The sequence below is a fragment of the Cucurbita pepo genome, chromosome 18 (genome assembly GCF_057944985.1).
Source record: "Cucurbita pepo subsp. pepo isolate OVF chromosome 18, ASM5794498v1, whole genome shotgun sequence".
NCBI classification, from domain to species: Eukaryota; Viridiplantae; Streptophyta; class Magnoliopsida; order Cucurbitales; family Cucurbitaceae; genus Cucurbita; species Cucurbita pepo.
In genome coordinates this window covers 12,303,460-12,330,353 of record NC_141815.1, presented here as the reverse complement: position 1 = coordinate 12,330,353, position 26,894 = coordinate 12,303,460, and the positions used below count along the sequence as shown (strand labels likewise).

Below are 26,894 nucleotides of genomic sequence, written 5' to 3'. Positions count from 1 at the left end.
TAAATATAAATAAGTCTCTTGCCTTATTGTAAGGTCTCGATTTGCTATTTTTATTTTTTTTAAATCCTCATTATCCGATGTAAAAATAAAAACAAAATAAAAAATAAAAATTAGCAAAGGACAAAACTTCACATGGTCTTTACGCAGCAACACTTTGGGTTCTCGTACTGAAAACGTGATTATCACTGTAGCATTAATTAAGCTTCGACTAGTTGAGTTGTCTATCTCTTAATTTAAGACGAAGGGGGCATAAAAGTGTTCGTTCAACGCCGGCCACCGGGTTTTCTCACAGGACCGGCGTCCTCTTCATCAGACTGAATGTCTCCGTATTGCCACATTCCTCGTCGATCTGTCCGTGCTTCCTCTTGGTATCCTTCTAAACTTCCAAATGCAATTTGTCTTTCCTTGGATTCCCACTTCTTCCTTTTCTCTAGTCTAGCAAGTCCTTCCTGAAAATCCATGGCAGAAAAAAGTATTAGCAATCTGGGCCACACATCTTCAATAAATTCTCGTTCTAACCAAATAACAAACATATTAGGATTACAATCCTGAGAATATTTTCAGCTCATTTCTAATATCCCCAATATTCTGTATGCTTGGTGAACAATTATTCTCTAAACAAAAGAACTGATGAATAGCATATATATACATTGCATCTCTAATTATCTTCTCCCAATTACCCCGCCGTTCTAGTATTTTCTACTTTGACTGCAATCAGGGTTGTTGATCCAGATAATGAAGATGAAATCGCAAGAATTATGACAGACTATTGAAGCGAGAAATATAACAGAGGAAATTAAATTGGGAAACAGGGAAATTATTCGAACCTGAAGCATCAACGCATTTAAACTATGCTCCGATCCAACAGCAACAAGAGTCACAATAAGAATATTCCCAGTTCCCTGTCCTTTAACTTTTCCCCCAGAAGTATCCTTTTCTTCAATTGTGGCCACAAATTCCGTTGCACCATTAAGCATGTAATCACTCAGATACTCAGCTGCTTCCTGACCAAAATCCTCATCCAGACTAGGAACCTTGATGTGAGCAAGACTACACAGCTGAGCGAGACCAGGGGCAGAAGACATAGAAGGATCAACGGGCCGTAGTCGACCATAAGGTACAGCCTCTTGATTTCCAAAATCTATATAGAACACTTCGAACATATCTTTCAGGGATTCAGCAGCCCCTCGAGGTGTATTGATAATCTATGACAAACAAGTTAAGAACAAAGCAGGACGGAGTCAGGACTCTAAAAGAAATTGTCGCCTGTGATAATATAATATAGCCATAGAGAACTGATTCAATTCAACGGACTTTATACAAATAGAACTAGAAGTAGCAGTACTGATGATTTTGAGGTGCCAACATTGCTGCAGACTGCAAATTGAAGTCCAATCTAACTGGAAAATTAGCACACTTGTTCATGGTCTAATTAGTAATTGACATGTCTGGAAGTGATTTAGCACTATGTCTGTCATCGCCAAAATCTCTTCAAGATTGCTTCTTCAATTTTAAAATGGTGACGTTTGGCCACGGAGGAAGATGCTTTGTTTATCAAGTTTTTTTTCTCTATCCAAAATTCGTCCCTTCTTTCTAACTTTATTCTCTAGCTAAAACTTATATCTAGTTTTTCGTATATCTACTCATTCTCCTCTCCAAATTTTTTGTCTCTCTCTACCCCAAGTTCATTCTTCTCTTTCAATTTTAACCCTAAAAAATTCTCCCTAGTTTTCTGTCGTTATCTACTTTTTGTCCCTTATTTCCTTTTTTTTCCTTCCTCAAATAGTCCCTTCCTTCCCTCTAAAACTTCACCTGTATTCCTATCTCCAACCTTATTTTCCCTAATAATTTTTGTTAGAATCACTATTGAGAACAAACATTATTTTCTTAAAAAACATTTTTTATTAAATTAATATCAACTCTAAAAAATGAAACCATTTGAAATGATGAACAATTAAACAATTTACAAAAGTAATTATAATTAAATCCCTTCAGCTAAAAACACACTAAAACCACTCATAACTATAGACCCTAACTAGGCAAACACAGGATAACGATCTTCTATAAGTAACCTTCCTAGCATCCCAGAGATCAGTCAGCGAAGCCCTTGCATTTCCTAAACCTCTTGGGACACTAGAGAGACAACAGTATGCTGCAAAAGTCAGCAACTAAAGTCTTGCCGTCCAATTCTATAGAACACATTGTTTTTCTTCATCAAAGTAACCACGAATATGACATTTTAAATAATTGGTACAAAAACCCCAAAAGGCAAAGCTGTAAATCATCACCAATGCAGTACACTTGCGAGCTGATTCTTTTATACTCAGAATTCTGCCCAACTATAAAACCAAGTGACCCGAAAATATTTTATAGCTAAGATACTAGTGGGTTATAGGTGTCTTGGATAAATGAGCACACATTATGTTTTGATCTTAATCTATAAATGAATTGTTTGGTAATCATATTACTCTATGTTTATAGCTATCATTCCATAGGACTACCTTGCAGAAAAAACGAATGTACAGAAAGTTCATATTGAATGTAAAAGAAAGCTTCTTCCAAACACTCACCATTGCCCTGTTCCACGAGTTGTCTGCACTAAATTGAGCAAGGACGATATCACCTTTCTTAGGACTAAAAGCACCAATTAAAGGGACTTCTTGAAGATTCAAAGCCGCAAGCTGTTTCTGCAGAGAAGTGACCTTTTGGTCCCCAATTGTCTGGACATAAAATTTGCCACCACCCAACACCTCAGTGACAATTACCTGAGCGAAGCAATAGAATAGGTGAGAAGCAACAGCAAAAAGAAAACGGTTTCTCAGAAACATCCACCACATCCAAGGTGCATACCTTAAGCACTTCTTTCTGTTTGCTTTCAACAGCTGCACCATTGGGCACTTCCTCCCCTTCAACATAGTTCTCCCAGATCTGCAAAATCTCAAATCAGCATGATCTTATATAGACATGACTCATTCACCTTTGTCAACGTCTAACCTTGAGCTTCTGACGCTTAGCAGATCGTTCTGCTTGTTCAAGAAGGTGAGCATCAGGCATTCTATCACTGCTAAAGGAAGTTTGAATCTTTGCCAAGCCAGCCTCAACTAGAACCACTGCCATATTGGTCCTCGCTTCCCATAGGGACCCCAAAAAGGTTCCCGTTCTATCAACAGTTTCCACTTCAATCTATGCAAATGAACCCTTTTAGATCAATGGCATTGAAAGAATCTACAAAAATATTGGAAAGGGAAAATACCTCCACATCTCTCTGCATTATCTTCCGCCGCATTATGGCAATTGCTTCATCTGAATATGGTTCATCACGACCAGGACATCTCACACCTGAGAAAGCGAAAGCAATGCTACACGTCTCCTTTGGAATCAACAATTTGAAACGGTGACCACTGAGAACATATTCAACAACAGCTGGAATCCTCCTACTCCGGTGTAGGAATGGTAAAAAGTCTCGGGATTTTTTGGCTGGTGCCTGAAAACACACACATGATACTTTGAATTCATTCAATAAGGTAAAAAGTTGTCATTGTTAAAATTGATAAAAGGATAGAAGAAATTTAGCATAGTAGATGGTCAAGTTTCATTTGGCTGGTGCCTGAAAACACACACATGATACTTTGAATTCATTCAATAAGGTAAAAAGTTGTCATTGTTAAAATTGATAAAAGGATAGAAGAAATTTAGCATAGTAGATGGTCAAGTTTCATTTGGCTGGTGCCTGAAAACACACACATGATACTTTGAATTCATTCAATAAGGTAAAAAGTTGTCATTGTTAAAATTGATAAAAGGATAGAAGAAATTTAGCATAGTAGATGGTCAAGTTTCATACTGTCAGAAGGTCTGTCACATGCATGACAGGAGGATCCTTGGCAGAATGAATCCCTTTCTTTCCAGCAATAGAACGCGATTCAGCCGCAAGAAGTGCATCATAATAGTTCGATCTCTCCTCAAAATCACGATGCCTAATCACAGTGCCAAAACCACGTGATACCACTAGCTCAGCCACATTCACCCCAGCTTGTTGGCCACTACTGTCTTGAGCAGAAGTGTCCTCATCCTCAGCCTTAGTAGAAGACAACAGAAAGACAGATCCAAAATCCATCACTCTAGAATCTGGAGCAGTTGCAGGTCCCTCCACCATGCTGACCTTCCTAGAATACTCCATTTGGACTTTAACCTAAAAAGAGAATTGTGATCTCAAATTACAATTCACCCCAGAATCATCAGAAACAGACTAGTAATTAATACCATACTTGTCGACCAATGAGGCGTGTTCTTAAGAACTCTTTTGCTTCACGGGCATAAGGAGCAGGCTTCTCATCCCTACGAGGATTACCCATTTTTGGACACCTAATACTTGATAGGTTGACACGTCTCTCTGCCAATGGACTACCATATGGAACCGAGTCATCAGCCACAATAATGCAGTCACCGCTTACAACTTCTACCACCTGCAAATGCCAAGATAAGATGATATAAAATACGGAAAAAAAACCTTAATTAAGTTTATCAATATTATAGACTAGTTGACATATAATTACCTTCCCCATGAAATTCTGATCATGAATTGCCTTTGAATTCGTTGGTGGAGGTACATAGTTAGCCCATAATCTTAGCCGGGTTTTCTTCGCCTGTAGCTCTGCAGCCTTCAGCCGTCGCTTGGCATCTTCTTCCATCATGTTTGCACTCCACTCAACATATTTAGCTAAACCCTGGATTTAATTGGGGGGGGGGGGGATGAAGTATTCCTTTGAATATTTTTATAATATCACATATCTCATTCAAAAGAAATTGATTAAAAAAATGATTAAGAGAACAATACAGTAGCTGGGATTAAAAAAAAAAAAAAAAAGTCAAAAGACTCCAAGTATAAATCTCAACTAGGAAAAGAAATATATAAATGCATAAGAAAGTAACACAAGAACTGTAGACTGAAATATCATACTACTCTGGATCACAAGGATCTAAGCATAAGAAAAAATGGAAAAAAAAAAAAAAAAAAACCAAGCAATTAGCTAAGCATGGAACAAAATAAATAAATAAACATCACCATGAGAATATCCAGTCACAATCATGCAAATGAGTACTGTTAAGATGTACCAACAGAAAAAAATACAAACGACTTACATTTTCTACCAGCTCCAGTGCCAGATCTTTCGCTGTCTCCCCATCAGAGTAGTACACTGACCCAATCAAATTGCTAAATTTGTCTACTCCTTCCAGGACAATCCGGACCTGTGAATTCATCCAGAATCAGACCAATTGAAACCACAAAATACCAATCAGCATCAGATGACTTACATCTCTATTCAGAACACGAATCTCTGTAAAATGTTTGGCTTCGACTCCAAACGTTTCAGGAGCTACTTCACCAGATGATGTAGTAGAGACAGCAAGCCTTTGTGCAGAAGTTAAAGAAGCTCTTGGTTCAGCTGAAACCTCACCATTCAGGTCATTAGAGGAATTGTCTGTTTCAGCAACGGTGTCTGGAGGAGGCCTTCTTCCCATAGATGGTGACTAGAAAAGCAAAATAACATGGAACCTTAATCCTGAAAAAGGTTGCTCTGAACTCGAGAAAATTTCCTCATCAATAGGCTGTTACTCATAACATTTACTACATACCTGGATTCCAGCAATGAACACCTGAACAAACTGAAACTCTGGAAGCAAGTAAACCCTGACAGTACTGCCATCTCGAACCTGCTCAACAATTCCCTCCATTGGCTTCCCTTTGTTAGCAGCTAACAAACCCATGGCATCCAAGTTACTGGGATCACCAATGGCTGACGGTGGTAAGTTTCTAATGGATGCCTCAGCGGAACCAGGAACCTAAAGAAAGCAATAAGAGTAACATAAATTACATTTTTTATACTATTATACAAAAATCTTCTGCAAGATATACAAATGCAAGACCTGCTAAAATCTTTTAGCTCAGACATTGAAGACTGCATAAAGATCACAGACTAAAAATATCTATTCAGAACACGATGGTTTATTAAATTATCATTTCATATTCCTAGAGTCCCTTATTCTTATGTACGGCATTTATCATTTAGCATGGCCAACATTTTGAAAAGTGTAAATTTTGAAAAAAAAAATAACGGATGAAACCCCATGAACTAAATGCAAAAATTGAAACAGAGTAGAAAGGAAAACATCTAAAAGCCATAAGAAATAACCAATTCATACCACTCATTTCAAATTATATTTATCGTCATTAAACTAAAGCTGGTATTGAACAGCCCCACTCGATTGCTTGCTTCAGAAACTCATCAAGGATATTAATTACTAACTCAAAAGTGACAAAGAATTATTTAATGTGGACTAGGACTTGGAAAACAGATAGTAGTAGTGACTGCCAGTTTCTAAGTAGTAACCTTGCTCCAACGCCCAAAACCTTGTTGCTTTGCTTGGTCTTCGAGACGCAGTAGCTCTGCAAGGTAAGGGCTCACTTCACCCTTCTGCTGACCTTGCTCCCTTACCTGCGCATTTATAATTTCAATAATACCAAGGAAAAAATGCAGATAACAAAAGTGGACAACTTTAACCTCAGAAAGTACATAACCTTAGCCCAGCCTTCAGAAACAACAAGTGCAGCAATATTCTTGTCACCAAGAAAAACAGAACCGAACTCTCGACCAATGGATGGCACAGTATAGTCCACTCTAAAGGCAACCTCCTACAGGAAATATGTACTGTTACACCACTATAAGACAAAGCATCTTCTCGACCTAAGAAGCGCAGAACTAAAACTTTAGTTCGGCTAGCGTTTCCGTGTTCAATTTGCGATGGACACTTGGATATTGAGACACTTGTTGGATATGTGTCAGACGCTTGTTAACGCAATAGATGTGTTAGACACTAGTTGTACAAAGTCAAGATAGATCCAACATTGGCCAGACATGCATGAAACACTTGCTAAGTATACTAAATAGGCACATATATTACAAAAATAATAAATTTTGAGAGTCAAATACATCAAACTAATTTTTTTTTACTTTGAATTTGTTTCCTGACTAAATTTTTTACATATTCTAAGAAATGTATATTTTAATAAATGTGTCCGTGTCCTAGATTTTAAAATAATGATGTGTCATCGTGTCCAAGCTGATACATTCCAAGCAACTTTTGGAAAAAGACTGAAATCATTCTAGAATAATAACCTTTCCAATGCACAGCTTTCGCAAGTATTCTCTACTTTCCCATGCAAATGGCTCATCGACACCACCCCGTCGAGCCTGAAAATGTTCAAGCATCCAAAGCAAAATAGCACAACGTCAGCATTGATTTGTACAATATTATCTAAATTTACAGATACCCAAATAGTAAAAGAAAAAGAAAAGGAAGGTCTCAATAGCTATTACTTATTTCCCCAACCCCTTGAAACTATAAACCCCACAAATCCAGAACTCATAAAGCAATTAACCTTGCTATCTACATGTGTACATATATACCATAACAAGCCTTTGTGCACACAAACAAGTCACTGTACACATGGAAGGCTTTGAAAGCACCAAATGGTGAAAGAGAACTCGAAAGACAAATGATTGACTATAGAAGTGTACAAGAAGGAAATAAAGCTGAGTCGCTTACCAATCTTGGAGCGATCAGAGAAGATAAAGTAATGGTCTTCTCAGGAGTGGGTCCCGCTTTGCTGCTAGTCATGGCCGTAATTACCAAGCAGTCCCCTGACGGAACGGCTTTAACCCTGCCTCTATACCATCCTGTGGCCGCCCCAGCTGATGATGATGCCATCTCAACAGCTAAAATAAATTTACCCACAAGAAGTACTAATTAGAGACAAATTCAGGAGTTATTATGCTATGAACACAATATGATTGAAATTCAAACATCGACATCATATCAATTAATTAGGCAAAACAATTGAGATCTCGGTCATGAAAGAATGGTCAATCCGCATGATGACATGCATGATCACAACAACGCGATGGATTGAATTGCAGCACCGCAAATGACCCTCGTAGATCAGATCTACCCGGCGATCACATGAATTGCGAATGTAATTAAAACAAAATAATAGTTCAGGACGATTATGCTGGTAAGAGTAAAAGAAGGATGTGCTAGAAGATAGGAAATAAAATCATCAATCTAAGCAACGGAATCGGAAGATATCGATCATGCAAAACATAAATGTTCATAATTATACAATTTCATGTGCTTATGCAGATCGGATCGGAACCCTGCCGGCTTGGATCTACAGAAATAACGATATCAAGCTACCGTCACCTTGAATTTTTTGAATAATTAATAAAACTGAAAGATTAAAGCAAAGGAAACAGGGAACGGAAAGGGAACTGACCGGAGCCAAGATTGAATCTTTTTCTTTTTTCTTCTTCTTCTGAGGAAAGGCGATGGGCGGCGGATCGGGGACAGAATGAGCGAGAGATGAGGAATTTATATGCAAGGGGACCATGAAATCGAACTTGAGACCGCCATTTTGCTGCCCCCTGTTTTAGGTATAATTACTTTCTATACCAAATACGAGATGGATGGATATTCTCATTTCGATCAAAAAGTAAACCACGATTTTTGATAAATAAATAAAACCAAAATTGTGCTGTTAAATCATAAGCATCCCTCAACTTAGACGTTGGCTTATTTGCTTCTTGATTTAAAATGTCAGTAAAATAAAAAAATTGTGGTCAAGTTATTAAAATAATTCAACTAATTAAATTTAATTTTAATTTTCTAAATTGCTTTTAATAAAATCATATAATTTTTTTTTCAAATATTTAGTACGCCTTATATTTCAAGTTGTATACGGTAAAGTAAATTATATTGAAGGAGATATATTCATAAATTTTATACAATTATAATAATTTATTAATCAAATAATAATATGCCTTAAATTTTAATTTAATTTTAATTTAATTTTAATTTAATTTTCATTAATTAATAAGTATATTATAAATAATAGGCCTTACATTTGAGGTTTTTGAATTTTATTTTTAATAAAATGATTATAACTAACCGAGTAAATAATGATATGATTAAAAATAATAATAAATTGTAAAATAGTAAGAGAAAGGAAAAAGAAAGGTGAATAAATTTAAATAAAAAAAAAGAGTAAATAAAATGAAAATAAAATATGGAGGCAAGTTTAGGATTAAAAAAAAAAAAAAAAAACTTTATATTATATTTAATTTTCTGACATTCTATTTACCAATATCATCATAAAACAAACTTTGAATCAAACGTCTCCTAAATGGTTTTTAGGGGGACTACTTCTAAACCTCTTACCCATCAGCATCATCCCCTAAATACTCAATATGCATGCTCTATTTACAGAAAATAGGACTAGAAATGACCCTCTTTTGGAGAATCTGTTGCAGGAGGCCGTAAAGATGATGGATGTGGCACTAATCTAAGAATGGCCTATAGGATGTTAAAAGCGGTAATGAGGTTGCCTTAGCCCAGAAATTCCTAGCAATTCATCAGCAACTCTTTATCTTTAATTACCTGGCGGACGAAGATGTCCCCAGTTGAGAGCCATTCCAAAACTACAACTGCGTGCCCAAATGACAAATACAAGTTGCAAAGGATGGTAAGTCAATAACATTGAGTCGGATGTATACATACATGGTGTTCAAGTTGCAAGTGAACCGTTTGCCAGTATATAACACTATTAGTAGCTTACAAGCTACCCCAATCGTAGCAACAATCACTTCCCATTATTACTCATTGTTTAAAAAATTCTGGAGGTAACACACCTCCCGACCACAAATAATGTACCTCCAATTCTCAACCTGCAAACTGGCATCTGCCAAGTATTTTTTTTTTTTTTTCTCTTTTTTTCTTTTTTTTCCCCCAAACCATAACACACACAGACTGCCTCCTAATCAAGTTCCAGCCATTTTTTCATCCTTTCGTAAACTAAATACGTAATGCTTGCAGCCGGCACAACTTTAAGTAAATTGGGCAAAAGACCTTTATAGAAACCACCATAGCCTTCGCGCTTCAGCGTCTGCCAAAATACATCTGTCATTCCCTGATAAGCAGCACCTCTATTTGAACTTTGGGCTTGCATTCTGAAAACAATTCCAAAGTACCTCAATCTCAATCAAAACCAGGATCACAGATACTATTATTCACCTTTGATTTTACTACACGAAGAAATGGGTAAAGTAAAAGTCATCCATACCTCGTTCGAATAACTTGCAATGGGTAAACACACGTGGCCCCAAGAGCTCCAGAGATTGTTCCACAGGCTAGTTGCACGAGAGGTCCAGGATCTGATGATGTTTGGGTGTGAAAGGGGGGTTACCATAACCAACTTTAAGTAACAGGTAAGCGAAAAAAAAAAAAAAGAATAAATCACGCACCAGAGTCTTGTAGAATATATGTTTTTGATACATCTTTCAATGTCTCGTAGGCAGCAAGATCAATGCCAGCATAAGGGATAATGCCAAGAAGGGAAGGTACAAGACCTTTGTAGAAGACCCGAGGTCCCTCGTGAACCCAGAGGTCTTTTGTAAGTTTTCCTAACTTCGGAACCTTTTCACCTTCACAAGAAAAAGTCTGTAGCCGAGTTTTCAGGAGATCCAAAGGATAGATAGCAGTTTGAGCGACTGCACCAGCAATACCACCAGAAAAAAGTCTCCCGGCAGTTCCAATGTCACGCTTTTCTTCATCTCTACTGTTCGCAATCATACCCTTTAACATCTCATAAGTGTAAAATTTGATGGCACTTTCAGGTGCAACCTTCACAACATTTAGCCCATTACCTCGGAAAAAACCCAAGATACCATCTTCCTTCCATATCTTCTTTATAGCTGGCATAATCCATGCTCGGGTTGTCTGTACTTGCAAAACCACTTTAAGTCGATCTAGAGGAGCTGTTGCAGTACGAGAAGCAGCTCCTGCTATACCTCCAGCAATAAAGTACCTGAAAGGATGGACATACTTACTGATGCCTTCTGGAATTACAGCCTGTTCTCCAATATCTACAAGGCATACCCTTTCCCAGTGATGATATATGTTTTCAATGGTAGCTTCATGTGGATAAAATAGAAGAAAGTCCCTCCACTCTTCAAAGGTTATGATTCCATTATTATCCTTATCAACATGCTCCACAAACCGTGCAAGTTCCTCGTCATCAATTTCTATACCTAAAAAATTAAAACTACCAGGGACATAAGATGACAAGATGTGTGACATACTGAATCAAACACAATACTGATCACTGAGGAGAAGAAATGTTAGTCAAATTAGACAATGGAAAATAAATTTAAATGGTGTCAGAATTAAATAATGAAATTAATTCTGAACAGGTTAGGAGATAGAAATGACAAATAATCAAACAAGGTATTGGTGGAGATACGGTTCAATTTATGCACCATATTACCCATCATTTAAACTAAAACGGTTGATGCATTGCGCCTCATTGACCAAACTAAATTCCAAAAATAGGTGTGGTTAGACATTAAGCAGCAGTCAGTATCAAAATCTAAGAAACTATAAGGAATTCAAGTTGAAATTTGACTATGACGACACATTGACAAATTCCTAAGAGTGTCATACAACATAAGAAGCAAATAGCTAGCCACACATTGCCAAATGTGAAGACGAATATTAAATAAAATGAAAAGACTTAAAGTGATAACCATATATTTTTATTTATCCTTTGTGCTCACATACAAAACTTGAGCTACTTCTAATTGCCCGCATTTATCTACATTAGCCATTTAGAGGGGATCTGTCCTTTGTCCTTCAAGGAAAAATCAATTCATTACTATCAAATAATCTATCTCAAGGATAAATTTAATACCTATCCAGGTTGTTGGAGAAACATCCGAGATATATCCCACTATTTTGATTCATATTATTATTCATTCCCATTATTTTGACATTATGCGTATTTATATGAACATATATTAAAATGATTTGCATTTAAAATTTAATATGCTCTCAATGATATAACATATAAATATCAAGACAACAGATTCTAATTTATTTTTATTTCAAAATACATAAAATTGTGAAATGTGATTAAACAATTTTAGAAACGTGAAATGAGGATGCTGACAATCATTTTTTGTCCAATTTGTTCATTCTCTAATAATAAACATCAAACACAACCCTTCGTTACACTTCTTATACTTTTCATTAATATAAATAATAGACCATCATAGTTAAATTAACATTCTTAAGAGGAAAATTTGGTATGTAATTTTAAGTGTTCAGTAAATAGTTTAATATGGTCTTCTTTAAAATAAAAAAAAATAAATAAAAATAAAAATAAAAATAAAAAAAAGAAAGATATACAAAGTATCATATAGCCATTTAGAGCACTCTTAGAAAAAATTAATTAATTATCTTAAGTATTAGCTTATTAAAGTATTTTAATCACATTACTATTATATATTAAAATTTCTTAGTCTTCAATCAATATCAATTATATACATCTATATATCTAACATATAAATATATATAATCAACCAAGAAACAACCTATCTTTTATCAATAATATAAATTTAAGAATAATTTTCTGAATTGCATTTTCTGTCTAGATAAAGAACTAACAAAGAAAAGGCTTAAGAAAAAAGCATAAACTTTTAACATGTTTGCCCGTGTGTTACCAATTTTCATGGAATTTTTTTAAAAAAAATGCAAATGTTCATAGAAAGTTCAAAAGAATATTTACTAATTTTAATTCGTATGAAAGAATTTTAGAAAGCAATATTAAACGGTAGTAATGAGTAATACACATCAAATGTGATTAAAAAGAAAGAACAGGGTGAAATAGAAAATGAGGCAGAGAAGGGTATAGTATACCAGCCTGAACAAGAGCATCCCACAGCTCTTCCGGAAGAATACATCCATTGTGCTCAACATCAATTGCTTGAAAAATTCGGTAGAGCTCTAGTTCCTTAACATCCATGTAGCGGCGAAATTCCTGGTAGTCTACCCTGCCATCTCTATTGGCATCACAGACCTTCAGGAGATCCTTAGCATATTTGTATTCGGCGGGTATTTGTAAAGCCAACAATCCAGCTTCTATCTGAGCATAGTCAAGATATCCAAGGTTGGCAGCATCAAAAAAATTAAAAAGACTACGGGTCCGAAGATCCCTTTCCTCCTTGGACTCACGCAGTGCAAGGAGCACATGTTCTAGGGAGATAGGTCCAAGCTGTTTGACAGGATTGCAACAGTCAGTAGGACGCCGTGGGTTTCCAGAAAAAGCAGCCTCTTTGGCGTCCATGTTTTGAAATACCAAGGTGATCTCTGGTCTGTAATAGATGATGGGTTAAAAAATCATCGTTCAAAACTTACTACAGTTCCCTTAATTACAATTATGTTTTTCATTGGATACTTAAACACATTAAAAGGTGTACTGTGAAATAGATGAGTGTCGAACAAAAAGGCAAGTGTTCAAGCAGATGGAGTGTTTCCATCAATTACCGAAAATTCTACAGCCTCATACAATCTCAAGCTTAAAAATTTCATTAGGACAACAAAACGACAAAGGGCCACCAAGAAATGACTAAAACGTTAAGTATCCTCCTGGTATTGTAGATTATATTTCAGTATCATCATAAACAACTAAAATAAAAAATACATTACCAACTTCATTGGTAATTACTCAAAATATGACGATTGCCTGAACAGACGAGAGAGACAAAAAAATTCTAATATGTAATAAACAAAAATTGTCCCCGAGGATTTTAATTACCACGTAAAAAAATAAATAAAGGTAAAGAACCGTTCAAAATGAAATAAGACTTTGAAAACAAATAGTAGTAGTTTGGGTGTCTGAGCAAGAATCTTACTCCAATGTCCAAGGTTTAGCAGCTGCCTAGGTCAGTCTTCGAATGTAGTTCTGAAATGTTAGGATGGGACTCACTATACACTACTATCCACCCCCTCCCTTCCCTGCGTCATCAAGTGCCGGAATATTCTAGTCGTCGGGGATAAGAGAGCCAAGTCCTAGACCAAAAGGTGGCACAGTGTAATCGCTGGAAATCCGAATGCAACCTCCTACAGAAAATACATACAGTTCAATTCTTTACATGGTAAATGTATCTTCTTATAGATGAGGGATGCAATCGACTCAATTACTACACAAAAGAATAAATAACTCTCAAATACTCAGAAATGTGACTTGACATTTTGATATCAGATCTACTCAACAATCACAGGAATTGCAAATGTAATTGTTAAGAAAGAAAATAGCAGAGAGAGAGAGAACGAAAGATGATTTACAAGAAAGAGTCATGGAATTAATTGTTAGCAGCAGAAGCGGAAGATCTCGAGAATGGAGAAAAGATGAATATTGAAATGTTTTGCGTACCCAGTTCCGCGGATCGGCTTCGAAGACTCTTAGCTCCTCCGTTGGATCTAAAAAAATGATGATATCGAGCCCACCCCTACAGCGTTCCCGTAAATTTAAACAATAAGTAGTTAGACTGAACGCTGTGACCAATAGGAACGGCCGGTTCCGGCGGCAAGAAGGCTACGGACGACGAATCAACAGACATAAGAAGCAAGAGAATAGGAATCCATATATACAGAGGGGACCATGTGCTCCAGCTTCAAGAATCGCTTGCTGCTCTCCATCTTGGTACTTCATGTACGCATAAATAAGACGATAAGGGTCTTCTGAGTTTGGGGACAGATGCCCTAACTTGTGCACAGAGAATCGTGGGTGATCGATGAGGCCCGATGTGATGAGATATAAGTTAAAGAAAATTGGTGTTTATTCTCCTCCTTTTTCTTGTGAGATCGTCAACATTCGAGAGGCGGAATGCGAATCTTGATTAACATATATCACTTAATTGAGTTATTCTTTGGATCCCTAAATTTAGTCTCTCTATTCAATTTGTTTGTGTTTACACCATTTTAACCCTCAAAAAACATCTCACTCATTTCAGTGAAACCAGATTTAATGCAAAATCAAACAAATAATATAATTTAATTGGTCAATATCATCCAAAAATGCTATCCAAGGAATTTTCTTAAAAAGTAGGTGAATAACTATAAAACACGCTTATTAAATTTTCAATGTTACGTGTTTGTCGCTCCAAGAAGACTATTATACTCATAAGAAAATTCTCAATAGCTCACTCTCAAGCCAAAGAACCTAGTGGCCATAACATCGAGAGTAAAGTTGATTTAAAAGTGTAGCATGCAAATGAGTGAGCCTTTAGTTGACCCATGCCGTTTGGGCTGTGGCTTTGTTGCCTCCAACATTTGGGCAATGGTTTGAGTATTTTCCTTCAATATTTTTGGGCTTCAATAAGGTTGTGATCACATTATCTTCTCCCTTTTAAATGGGGTTCATCCAATCAAAACGACAACTTAAAAACTAAAATGCATTTGAGGTAGCAAGACTGGAAATATGAAAACCATAATTTTTGACACGTTCAACTTTCCTCATTTTTTATGGTTACAACCTTCTTTTTTTTATCCGCTTATATCAGCAAAATTAAAAGAAACAAGATCAAGCATAATATAAGAAATAAAGATGCAAAACAAATATTTTTTAATTTGAATGGTTACGGGTAGAAAAGATCAAAAACTCGTCAGAAAGTATGAAGGACCCGTTGAAATCCTAAAGAAAGTCGATACTACATCCTACCAGATAACATTGTCCACATGAATGAAAATTCACCTTGTGAGCAACCTGAAACCTTATCACTCTGATCTAGATTATCTCAGTTGCAACGTCGCCACAAGACCGAAAATCGACCTTAAACAAAAGGACAACAAATAAGTCGAAGTAATCCTAACCGTGGGTTAGAAAAGTTGGAAGACTTGTACGGAGCGTTCGAGAATTCCTAGTCCAATGGAAAAAACTCCCTACAAAAGAAATTAAGATCTGCCACAACCCACATCAAAGATTTTGAACATAGACATCAAAGATTTTGAACATAGACAATTGACAGGGACGTGAACCATTTAGGTGGGGAGAATGTCATGGTCATGCTTGTCCAAGACTTATTGCCCATGGTAGCATGCTTGTCCAAACTCTATATTTGCTCTCATGTTGTATTGATTTTTTATTGTATTTTTGTAATGGTTAGTAGACCTAAATGGCCTAAAAAAAATATATTTAACGCTGATCTAAGCAGTCATCAAACCTCAAACCTTCAAACCATGGGACTAAGTATTTTCAAAGAATGATAAATAGAATAATTAAAAAAAATTATGAGATGTTTTACAGGAAAGATAGTTGTTTGGTTGGCAATGAATTTGCAGCTAATATAAAGTTGGCCAGATTGTTTTTGTCTGTGTGGTATATTTTAAAAAGAAAAATGGTTAAATTATAATGTAAGGAAGAATGAAAAGGGAGGTTGAGCGGGTAGCGAGAATGATGGGTCTGGTTTGAGGCAAATTGTGGTGATGGTGTGTGTTTACTGTTTTTAGATGATAATGGGTCCGGGTTGGTTGTAGTGAAGAGCGAAGAGGGAGATATAGAAGGGTGATCCTCCAAATTAAGTCTCCTCCTTCTCCCGCCTCTAACCATAAACCAACTAACCCTGGATTCTTTGTTTTGTTTTGTTTTGTTTTGTTTGGGCGATTTCAGAATCAGAAACAGCCGAACCGAGATGGGCAGGAAGGAAAGAGGCAATGAGCTAAGGGAAAAGAGAATGCAAGAGATATCCCTCACCAGGACCATTCCTTACTCCGATCACCAGAGGTCTCTTTCTTTTCCTTCTCACCATTCTGTTCTGCTCAATAACCAACACCCACATTTACTTTGTAGGTGGTGGTCTACAGAAACCATTGCCGTGGTTACTGGTGGCAATAGAGGAATTGGATTTGAGGTTTCAAGACAATTTGCAATGCATGGAATGACCGTCATCTTGACTTCAAGAGATGTTTGTGTTGGCCTTGAAGCAGCTAAGGTCTTACAGGAAGGTGGCCTCAATGTTGCCTTTCATCAGCTGGATGTCTTGGATGCTTTATCCATCAAACAGTTTGCTGATTGGCTGCTACAAAACTATGGTGGTTTGGATATTCTGGCAAGTTAATCTTACACTCTACTTTTCTCTACATTCGTTTTTGTTTCTTAATTGCCCACAAAGAAGAGCGCTTAGATTTAGCAACATGCAGAATACCAGCTAAATATTGACTTCACACACACAAAAAAATATGTATATATATGAATTTAGATGACATAACTTCCAAATGCACCATCTACGTCCAAATATGTTTGCAGATTAATAATGCTGGAGTGAATTTCAATCTTGGGTCTAGTAATTCTGTAGAGTATGCCCAGATGGTTATTGCAACTAACTATTATGGCACCAAAAATATGACTCAAGCAATGGTCCCCTTGATGAAACCTTCGTCTGCTGGTGCTCGCATCGTGAATGTGAGCTCAAGGTTGGCCAAGCTGAACGGCAGGCGGAATGTAAGTGCACCTTCTTCCTGTTTTTGTGTGAATAATAGGAGGAAGAAGAAGGTTAGCTCAGTATGTTTTCCTGTATTTCATTACAGAGAGTGGAAAATGTAGCATTTAGAGAACTACTCGGCAATTTGGATACTCTGACAGAAGAAGTAATTGATAGGATTGTGTCTACATTTTTGGAACAAGTAGAAGATGGAAGTTGGGAAACTGGGGGGTGGCCTCAGTTATCAACCGACTACTCTGTATCAAAACTCGCAGTGAATGCATACACCAGGTTAATGGCTAAAATATTGGGGGACCGACCCGAGGGTCATAAGATTTATGTGAACTGTTACTGCCCTGGTTGGGTGAAAACTGCTATGACAGGGTTCGCTGGCAATATTTCAGCAGAGGAAGGGGCTGACACTGGCGTCTGGCTTGCCTTACTTCCAGATCAGGCAGTCACAGGTAAGTTTTTTGCAGAGCGACGGGAGATAAGCTTCTGAGAGAACAAGTAGTCTCAAGGTAGAAACAGGGTTGAAGGAAATGCGATCAAATAGATGAATTGTTTGAATTTTTTTAAACTAGATGAATAAAATTTGAAAAACTATCTTCCTTCCTACTTATAATCTATCTTTAAACAATACAATACAATACAATACAAACATGCAAACAATCTTTCTCATCTATACAAATAACAGGGACGCCTCCAATCATGAGGTGGGCCTGCATTTCCTGAGGAGGAGCATAAGGAGGAATTGTAATTGATCCCTCATTCAACCAAACATGGTTTCGTTGTCCAAAAGTCTGAACCAAACTAAAATATATAACTTGTCTTTCAATGCGACCCTACCAAATGTAGTTAAAAAAAGACTAAAACAACAAACCAAACCAAACTACCAACGATCACCACAGGAACACATGCCACCTTCGAATTGATGAAACCGGATCCGATCTCTCACTACTACAACTCTGCACAGCAGTGTTGAAACTAGTTTTATCCATCTATGACAATCATCACACATCCGTAGGTTCTTTGATATACTGATTTTTGCCCCTGGACTAGTTTTCAGGATCGCATACGCCAATGCCAACTTTTCGCTGTGATATGATAAGTTCTCTTCCTTCTCCTCCTCAGAGATATCCATGAGAACCAAGTCTGTCACAGGCATATATCCCTCTGACCGACTTCTTTTCATCAAACGCCACACCACCTTGTACACTGCATCGCTTTCTGGATGCGATCGGTCACCTGACTTGAAGCTTTGAATGGAACCTCCCAACTCAATCCAGCTTTTTCCGCAACTCTTGCGAACTCCATTGCTTTTCATCCTCTCTCTAACTCTCTCTGCATGCTCCCATCTGTTGAGAGAACAATAGATATTTGATAGCAACACGTAATCTCCACTCCCACGATGAGACATGTTTGCAATAGCAACTTCTGCGAGTTCTTGATTTCTGTAAATTCTACAACCACTCAGAAGCGCCCTCCATGTCACAACATCTGCCTCTATGGGCATTGCTACGATTATGGAATAGGCCTCCTCGAGAAACCCAGCTCGGCTATACAGATCAACCATGACTCCATAATGTTCGAGCTGTGGCTGAATTGAATAACGGTTTTTCATCCAATCAAAAAACCTGCGACCCTGTTCAATTAAGCCACCATGGTTGCAGGCTGTTAGGATACCCAAAAAGGTGACAGCATCAGGCAGAACATTCTCACGCTCCATCATCCAGAATACCGATAATGCATCCATTGAAAGCCCATGAATCGCAAGCCCTTTGATCATCGCATTCCAAACTGAGATGTTACTGCGAGGGACGCTGCTAAAGATTTCCTTTGCAATTTGGATGCTGCCACACTTTGAGTAGGCGTCTATGAGTGCACAACTCAATATAGAATTAAGCTCAATTTTTTTCTGAGTCATCAGAGCATGAACCCACTGAGTGTTACTTGGAGCTCCGAGCTGCGCACATGCATTCAACACGGAAGCAAATGTAAACCCATCCGGCTGGATATTTGAGTTCAGCATCTGCCTAAAGAATTTAAATGCCTCCTCATACCGTGCATTCTTCACACAACCTCCGATGATTGAGTTCCACGTTACCACATCACGGTAAGGCATTTTATCAAACACCCTTTTAGCAAGTTTGCATTCCCCTATTTTCATAAAATTGTCAATAAATAAGTTCATTGCAACTAAATCAAGATGTTTAGAGCAGAGTAGATTAAGAAGTTGATGGACCCGATTAAGGCAATCGGCACGTTGATAAGCTGATACTAGAGAGGTGACGAGAGTTGGGTAGTTTCCATATCCAAATTTAATCATTCTTGCATGCGTTTCAGAAGCGGTTTTGGAATTCGAGGGGGAGAGTCTGCAGGCTTCAAGAACACGATAGAGGGTTTGATAACCTGAAATAGGGTTTATGAGGGGAAAAAAAAAAAAGGGGCATTCAAATTCAACGGCAAGAGAAGCATATGCGCCACTAATTACGGAGATGGAAGAAGAAAAGTCACATCCGGGTGGAGGCAGAAGAGGAGAAAAGAGGAACTAACCTACCGTTACCTGCTTTTACGGTGAACTTAGAAGTAGAATTTGCGTCCTCAAGTTCATTAGAATTCCAGGGAATGGAAGAGGGAGGAGACGGAGGCAGAAAACAAATGCAGCGAATTGGCATGAAATTGAGGAGTGGAAGAGGATTGGGAAGAGAAGCGCAAGAGGTATAGTGTACATGTATGGGAGAAGAGGTGAAAGGAAGGAGTGAAGAAAGTGGAACCTTTGGAATTCGAAGGGGGCCTGGTAAAGCATAGGCAGAGGTAGCAAGAAGGGCGGAAGTAATCCTTTGGCGGTCCAAGTATCTCTGCTTCTGCAACATCTTCAGCTTACCCCTCCGGCACCGATACAGCGACCTAAAACACAACTCCTTCGCCTTCATTTTCCACTCCGGCACCAATAAGCCGGGAACCACCTAGGCCTGGGTGGTTGTTCCAAGGTCTGTCGGCTAGCCCTAGGTTTGACTATGCCCTGGCCCAAACTTGGCTCATGATCCGACCAAGTCCAAGCCTCGCTTACCTTTAAGCATGTCCAAGGGCTGGTTGGCTTTAGGCACCATTAAGCCCAAGTTCGCTTTTGAGGTCTCTTTTTTATTTATCATGGTAAGCTAGTAATTTGTCTTTATTTGTAATGTTGACACGTCATTCGCATTTAAAAATAAAATTAATGCTCACCCTCTCTCCTTCTCCCTTCCCATTTTCTCTTACTTCTCTCTCATTTCTCCTTGGTCACCCCCAATGTTGCCGCAAGGTCACCCCCCAATGTTGCCGCAACCAAAGCAGTAACTATCAAATGGCACTCATCCGACCATGCCGGCCTCAAGGCGAGGCTTCAAGATAGGCGAGTGTCATGATCGATCTAGGAGGACGGTATATCATCCCGCACACCACATAGAGTGGGCATTGATATAAGTAAAATAGGAGCCACGAGTAAATAAAAGTGTCAAAGGTATGCTTGTTGAAGGGCTCGGGGCTGGTGTTTTATGAGGGAATTTGGACATACTATGTGCTAGAGTCAAATCCGCTCATATGAAATATTAAAACTCAGCCAAATTTGGTGTCAATCACACACCAATGGATGCTCCACGATATCTATGACTGTTCGCCTAAATCATGTCTACACGAAAATGCCTCAAAATGTATACTAGAGGAGAGACATGATAGCTCTCCACCCCTGATCATTGTGGCCTAAGCAAGTTACCATGTGGCACATGCGTGTCACAATGAGGGCGACATTGTGGCCTAAGCGAGTTACCATGTGGCACATGCGTGTCACAATGAGGGCGAACATTGCAAGGCGAATGTCTTGAGGGCGAGCATTGCAAGGCGAATGTCTCGAGCGACTTCCTTTGAAATAGTTTTTTTAAGGACAGCGTCAGACGGTATGAGTGTGCGGTATGAGTGTGCGGACATTGCGCCCCAGCCCTTGCGTCAGAGGTCGGATCATACACTCGCTATTCGGTAGGGAGTCCATAAATGATACGATATCAATATGGACATGGGAGGGTTCAATGTCCGATAAAATCTGAATTGATGGTGTTTGGGACGTCCCGCTATTATAAACAACACAAAGGCCCATTCTCGATGGCATGACCGAATGAGTTGTGATGCTAACGACACCCTGTAACTTGGAATGATGTCAAGGCATGTGAGCCATGTTAATTGGGAACCTAGATGATGTTAAGATATAACGTTGTGTTGAGAGACTTTGACCGTGAGTAGATGCACTGAATGACTTATTTCTATATTTATAAAAATAAGTCATAAGAGTATAAAATTAAACATGATTTGGAGAATGGTTTTTGGGAGGAGGTATAAGGAAGGTGGAAGTGTAAGCGTAATGAAAAGAATTGGAAAGGGACTAGCTGTTGAGGTTGTGGGCGGGGAGAGTGTTGAGGGTGAGGGGATTAAATTAGTCTGTGTCAAAGTACAAAAGAATCAGGCTTTTCAGTGAGGCCTGGAGTGGAGTAAGTGCAGCCGCTTGGCTAAAGGCAAAACTACTGACCTCGCTGCTGAACCCTCTGCTCTCCTCTCTCTTTGTACTTTCTCCTCCTCTTCCACAATTTTATTTTATTTTCTTTTTATTGACTCAAATTACCAAGATGACCCTCTTCTTCCCACCCCCGGCACCGCACTAAGCCGCACTAAGCATCATGCAGATGCCTCCGGGTGTGGGCTGAGGGGATGCCGAATTAAGAAATGTATGTATAATTAGTGGTTAAACAAGTAGAGGTGGTCTCAATTTGATCCGATTCGATTCAAAACACGATTCAAAGCACCACAGTGACAGGGCTAAGTTGGTACTTGAAAATACAATCAAAACAATCACCTCCCTGCACTGCAAACCACAGCACAGCGCAGCGCAGCAGACAGCACTGCCCATATTTTATATTTACATCCGCTGCGCCTGCGCCACCTAGTTAGTTAAGCAAACGCTGTTGAAGAAGCTGCTGCTGCGTTTGTGTGGGTGAGGTTGAGGGGAGGGCATTTCCCGTAATTTGGTACAAGGGTTGCTTTTTATAGGGTGCACCACCCCTCTTTCCCGCCCATCCCAATGCTCTTCCTTTCTTTCTCTCTGTGGCCTCTTGGGAGTTCAACCAAAAGGAAGGTCGGAAAAAGAGCGACAGGTTGGGTTGTTTGTAGTTGTGTACCCTATGCATACGCATATACACAAACACTAGCACTAGCACTAGCACCAGCACCAGCACCAGCATTACATATCCAATTCCGCTAATGGATCCGGAAGCCCTCTCAGCAACTTTGTTCAAATGGGATCCTCGAGGAATGGTGGGGGGCGGCAGCGGTGCATCCCTCCCAGCACCACTACCCCCCTACTCGCTGCGCCCCAGGGAGTTGGGATTAGGAGGCCTGGAGGAGTTGTTCCAGGCTTACGGTATCAGGTACTACACCGCCGCTAAAATTGCGGAACTCGGATTCACCGTCAGCACCCTCCTGGACATGAAAGACGAAGAGTTGGAGGACATGATGAACAGCCTCTCTCACATTTTCCGTTGGGAGCTTCTGGTGGGTGAGAGGTACGGAATTAAGGCGGCTATAAGAGCCGAGCGCAGACGTCTAGATGACGAGATCGACCCCTCCAGGCGCCGTCACCTCTTGTCCAACGACACCACCACCAACGTCGTCCTCGATGCCCTCTCTCAGGAAGGTCAGATACGCCTAATTTTTCTCCTTTTGTGTAGTCAGATTGATTCCGATCACTCGCTCTCTTCCTTTTGGCTTTGAACATTTGTGTGGTATTGAACGTGTTGTATTTTAGTACATGGAAGCAGTTAAGGTTTAATAGTAAGTAGAGAGGTAGGTGATAAAGCATGACTGGGTGTGACATAATAATAGGGCTATCGGAGGAGCCGGTGCAGCAGGAGAAGGAGGTGGTGGGAAGCGGAGGCGGAGGAGGAGCGTGGGAGGCAGTTGCAGCAGCTGAGATGAGGAAGAAGCAGCGGAGGAGAAACGTATCGAAGAAGAAGCAGGTGATAGTGATGGAGGAGGATAATGAGGAAACCGAGGGAGGTGGGGAGGAGGAGGAGAATATGGAAGTCAGCGAGAGACAGCGGGAGCATCCATTCATCGTAACCGAACCAGGGGAGGTTGCACGGGGAAAGAAGAACGGCCTCGACTATCTCTTCCACCTCTATGAGCAGTGTCGTCAATTTTTGATCCAGGTCCAGAACATTGCCAAGGAACGAGGAGAAAAATGCCCCAATAAGGTTTTTTTTTTTGTTTTTTTTACAATAATTCCACTACCACGTCTCTATCTTAATCAACTTAAGCCTCGCCCAAGTCTCTAAGTAGCCTATAATTTAGTGGATTCTGAGTTGATGGGGGGTTTTATTAAGCTTATGATATGAATGGGGCAATGGGCAATGAAGGGAAGTGAAGGAGGGGGGGTCCGTATTGCCTAAACAAAAAGTAGAAAGTGAAGGGAGAGGTGAGGTGCGTTGTCCTTGTCAAAACGTGGACAGCCCCATCAACTCTATGAATGATACTGAGGGGGCAGTCAAAGATGGCGATAGGATAGAGGTTAAAGGACAAGGACAGTGTGTGATGGTAATAATAATAATAATAATCTGTGGTGGTGCTTTGTTTTGAAGTTTTGAATTGTTTGTGTTTATGCTATATACGATCCAGCAGGTGACGAACCAGGTGTTTAGATACGCGAAGAAGGCGGGAGCAAGTTACATAAACAAGCCCAAAATGAGACACTACGTGCACTGCTATGCGCTGCATTGTCTGGACGAGGAAGCGTCGAATTCATTGAGGAGGGTTTTCAAAGAAAGGGGCGAAAATGTGGGAGCTTGGCGACAGGCATGCTATAAGCCTCTGGTAGCCATAGCAGCTGCCCAAGGTTGGGACATCGATGCCATTTTCAACGCACATCCACGCCTCGCCATCTGGTACGTGCCTACCAAACTCCGCCAACTCTGCCACGCCGAGCGCAACAGTTCCACAGCCTCCACCTCCGCTGCCGCCGCTCTCTTGCCTTTTTAATTTCATACTCTCTTCACTCCAATCCAAAACCTTCAACTTGTATCATCAGATCAGACACTGTCGGAATATCGAATGCAATGCTACCGTTTTGTATTCGTATCATACATTCATATCTACTAATAACTTCCGTCTCCGTAAAATTTGAACTTCAATTTTGGGTCGGAAGGGAAATTGGTTGATTTTTCTTATAAATTCTCCTGGTTCTGGTTTTGGTTTTGGTTTTGGTTTGAACATGCGGAAAGTCGCGGGGTCTATGGGCCGTAAACATTGACAATTAAGTCCAGGAACCGAAAGACCCGAGTCCAGAATTCAAACACCACTTGTGTCGGCCGCTTTCTTATTTTATTTTTGAACCCACCGTTTCATTGAGTATTTGGTGAGTTCTTGTTCAATGAATTAATGCGTTGGCGGTTCTTCCATTATCTGACCCCTCAAAGTGATGACCCTCAATTGCATCCATATCAGTAACAATTGTAACGCGCCAGATTGGGTCTGAAAGCGGCGGCTGAAGGAAGAAATTTGAATGGTTTTAAGATGAAAGTAAACCGTGTTGTCATCACTCAGCCGCATTTGATGACCCTATTTGATGACCCTATTTGATGACCCTTTGGAGCACATTTGATGACCCTTTGGAGCGATGAGTTGGAACAACCAGCACCTCCATATTCTCCTTTTCCATTCACTTCCTCAATTACCCATAAGATTTAGGGGAAATTGTTGTGTTTGTTTTCCCATATCATAGTGCCTCACAATCTATTTCTAATCTCATCTTCTATCCTTCCTTTCACCTTACACTTTCTTCACCACACAATTATATTATTCATAACTGTTGCTCAAATGCCATAAATTGGAATGCTCCTAACTTATCTCGAAAAACTGCATTATTTAATTGTTGTTAGAGAAGAGTAATATTGTAACAGTCTGTGTCCGAGATTCAAACCAGGATTTGGAATATAGATTCAACCAGTATTCATCTACGTCCCTTGCAACATGACCACATTACCTATTGATCTTGAAATATTTCTAAGACCGAAAACTATCATCAAATCCAAATACAAGTTCTTTTAGCATGCTAAACACACTTAACTTTTGAGTTTTTATAATCGAGGCACCGAAAAAAAAAAAAAAAAATGCAACTTATTGGTACAAGTAGTAAAAGTATTTTGTTAATCATCATTTTTTCTCATAACTACTCATTTAGATGTGGTTTATGTGTTATTCACGTGCCTATCCTTGAGCATCACTAAACTTAACGTTACCCTAAAAAGAAACCTTGATATGTTTGTATGGCAAATAAAGCAATGTAAGGATGGAGTTAGACGAGGTGTGTAGTATATTATTTAAGAAGGAGGTGTTAAGTTATAGACATAATTAGAGGACATTGTGAAATTTGATTCCAATGGTGAGATAAAAGAGTTTTGATGATCGTGTGGGTGGGAATGTTACATGGAATAATGAAGCTGTTGTAGTAGAGGAGAAGAGAAAATGCTTATAAATAAAAATAAAAATAAAAAGCTAGAATTGTTACTGATATGGAATAAGATTGTGAGAAGGTGAAAAGAAGCGGAGCGCATGATAATACATATAAAGGGTTTGTGTGTGATCTATAGGTTGTGGTTATTGTGATGGTGATGATAGGCATAGGGGGGCGGAGGGCATGGGGTAGTGAGTCTCTCAGGGAAGTTGAGCTTGGCTTTGGTGCCTTTGAATCTGAGGGCAGCTTCATCGTAAGCAAGTGCGGCAGCCTCAGCAGTGTCGAAGGTGCCCAGCCACACTCTTGCTGCCTTTTTCGGATCACGAATCTCAGCTGCCCATTTTCCCCACGGTCTCTGCCTTACTCCTCGATAATGCCTCTCTCTTGACACCATCCCCGTCCTGCTTCCACCACCTTGTTCTTCATCTGCTGCTGCTTGCTGCGATTGCGGCCAGTAATCTGCTTCTACTGGGCTTCTGCTACTCCCACTCCCACTCCCACTCGTTATCACTTGAGCTAACGCAGAAACCATGGCCGACGTGTCATGTTGAGATCTAGCTGAGTAGATCGGGAACGGGTTTTCTTCCTCCAATTCATCGGAAGAAAAGGGCCTCTTCCCTCGGTTCGGATCCACTTTTAGTTTTTTGGGAGTCTTGGCGTTTGGTTATTTCAGAGGAGCATGGATGATAGCCTTTTTGTTTGCGAACCTATCCTAAAATGGCTGTATATATACACACACAATCACCAACTCCCAAACCCATTTACATCATTGTAGTACACATATACAGTGACATGATGATAACTTTGGAAACTGAAAAAAGGGGAACCCCAATTTTCTTTCCTTACCACTGACTTTGCACCATCCATATTTTTGTTATGTTCGACTTCACATTCCAGCCACCCCATCCTAAACCCAATTCAAGTATTTCAATCTATTATTATTATTATTATTATTATTATTATTGTAATGCTTGTACAGTAAAACTTTG

General features: G+C 39.2%; 6 protein-coding genes across 8 annotated transcripts; 2 read left to right on the top strand and 4 right to left on the bottom strand.

Annotated features, from left to right (window-relative positions):
* Positions 1 to 8,496, bottom strand: LOC111780194 (ribonuclease TUDOR 1). The gene is made up of 17 exons (XM_087119549.1): positions 8,336 to 8,496; positions 7,609 to 7,778; positions 7,179 to 7,253; positions 6,581 to 6,694; positions 6,393 to 6,497; positions 5,638 to 5,844; positions 5,317 to 5,532; positions 5,143 to 5,250; positions 4,557 to 4,727; positions 4,269 to 4,466; positions 3,845 to 4,192; positions 3,254 to 3,484; positions 2,995 to 3,183; positions 2,851 to 2,928; positions 2,571 to 2,765; positions 828 to 1,205; positions 1 to 449 (listed from the first exon to the last, which is right to left on the bottom strand). Exons 2-17 carry the CDS (start codon positions 7,768 to 7,770, stop codon positions 264 to 266), a joined length of 2,961 nt encoding a protein of 986 aa, XP_086975675.1. The 5' UTR covers positions 7,771 to 7,778; positions 8,336 to 8,496; the 3' UTR covers positions 1 to 263.
* Positions 8,497 to 9,568: 1,072 nt separating this feature from the next.
* LOC111780193 (calcium-dependent mitochondrial ATP-magnesium/phosphate carrier protein 2) lies at positions 9,569 to 14,781 on the bottom strand. Its single transcript, XM_023660525.2, has 6 exons — positions 14,327 to 14,781; positions 13,806 to 14,013; positions 12,811 to 13,265; positions 10,359 to 11,144; positions 10,178 to 10,268; positions 9,569 to 10,064 (listed from the first exon to the last, which is right to left on the bottom strand). The coding sequence occupies exons 3-6, from the start codon at positions 13,235 to 13,237 to the stop codon at positions 9,872 to 9,874; spliced, it is 1,497 nt and encodes a 498-aa protein (XP_023516293.2). The 5' UTR covers positions 13,238 to 13,265; positions 13,806 to 14,013; positions 14,327 to 14,781; the 3' UTR covers positions 9,569 to 9,871.
* Positions 14,782 to 16,345: 1,564 nt separating this feature from the next.
* On the top strand, positions 16,346 to 17,993 carry LOC111780719 (short-chain dehydrogenase/reductase 2-like). Its single transcript, XM_023661199.2, has 4 exons — positions 16,346 to 16,675; positions 16,742 to 17,000; positions 17,198 to 17,392; positions 17,479 to 17,993. Exons 1-4 carry the CDS (start codon positions 16,584 to 16,586, stop codon positions 17,872 to 17,874), a joined length of 942 nt encoding a protein of 313 aa, XP_023516967.2. The 5' UTR covers positions 16,346 to 16,583; the 3' UTR covers positions 17,875 to 17,993.
* Positions 17,994 to 18,035: 42 nt separating this feature from the next.
* LOC111780718 (Tetratricopeptide repeat (TPR)-like superfamily protein) lies at positions 18,036 to 20,566 on the bottom strand. Of its 2 annotated transcripts, none has more exons than XM_023661195.2 (2): positions 19,933 to 20,566; positions 18,036 to 19,784 (listed from the first exon to the last, which is right to left on the bottom strand). In XM_023661195.2, the coding sequence occupies exons 1-2, from the start codon at positions 20,306 to 20,308 to the stop codon at positions 18,265 to 18,267; spliced, it is 1,896 nt and encodes a 631-aa protein (XP_023516963.2). In that variant the 5' UTR covers positions 20,309 to 20,566; the 3' UTR covers positions 18,036 to 18,264. The 2 variants fall into 2 exon arrangements, with proteins under 2 accessions (XP_023516963.2, XP_023516965.2); XM_023661197.2 differs by having other exon boundaries at positions 19,939 to 20,565.
* A 1,279-nt stretch (positions 20,567 to 21,845) lies between these two features.
* LOC111780435 (floricaula/leafy homolog) lies at positions 21,846 to 24,533 on the top strand. Of its 2 annotated transcripts, none has more exons than XM_023660849.2 (3): positions 21,846 to 23,091; positions 23,280 to 23,650; positions 24,072 to 24,533. In XM_023660849.2, the coding sequence occupies exons 1-3, from the start codon at positions 22,659 to 22,661 to the stop codon at positions 24,429 to 24,431; spliced, it is 1,164 nt and encodes a 387-aa protein (XP_023516617.2). In that variant the 5' UTR covers positions 21,846 to 22,658; the 3' UTR covers positions 24,432 to 24,533. The 2 variants fall into 2 exon arrangements, with proteins under 2 accessions (XP_023516617.2, XP_023516618.2); XM_023660850.2 differs by having other exon boundaries at positions 21,881 to 23,091; positions 24,075 to 24,533.
* Positions 24,534 to 26,035: 1,502 nt separating this feature from the next.
* On the bottom strand, positions 26,036 to 26,437 carry LOC111780624 (ethylene-responsive transcription factor ERF114). Its single transcript, XM_023661070.2, has one exon. It carries the CDS (start codon positions 26,435 to 26,437, stop codon positions 26,036 to 26,038), a length of 402 nt encoding a protein of 133 aa, XP_023516838.2.
* Positions 26,438 to 26,894: the final 457 nt, after the last annotated feature.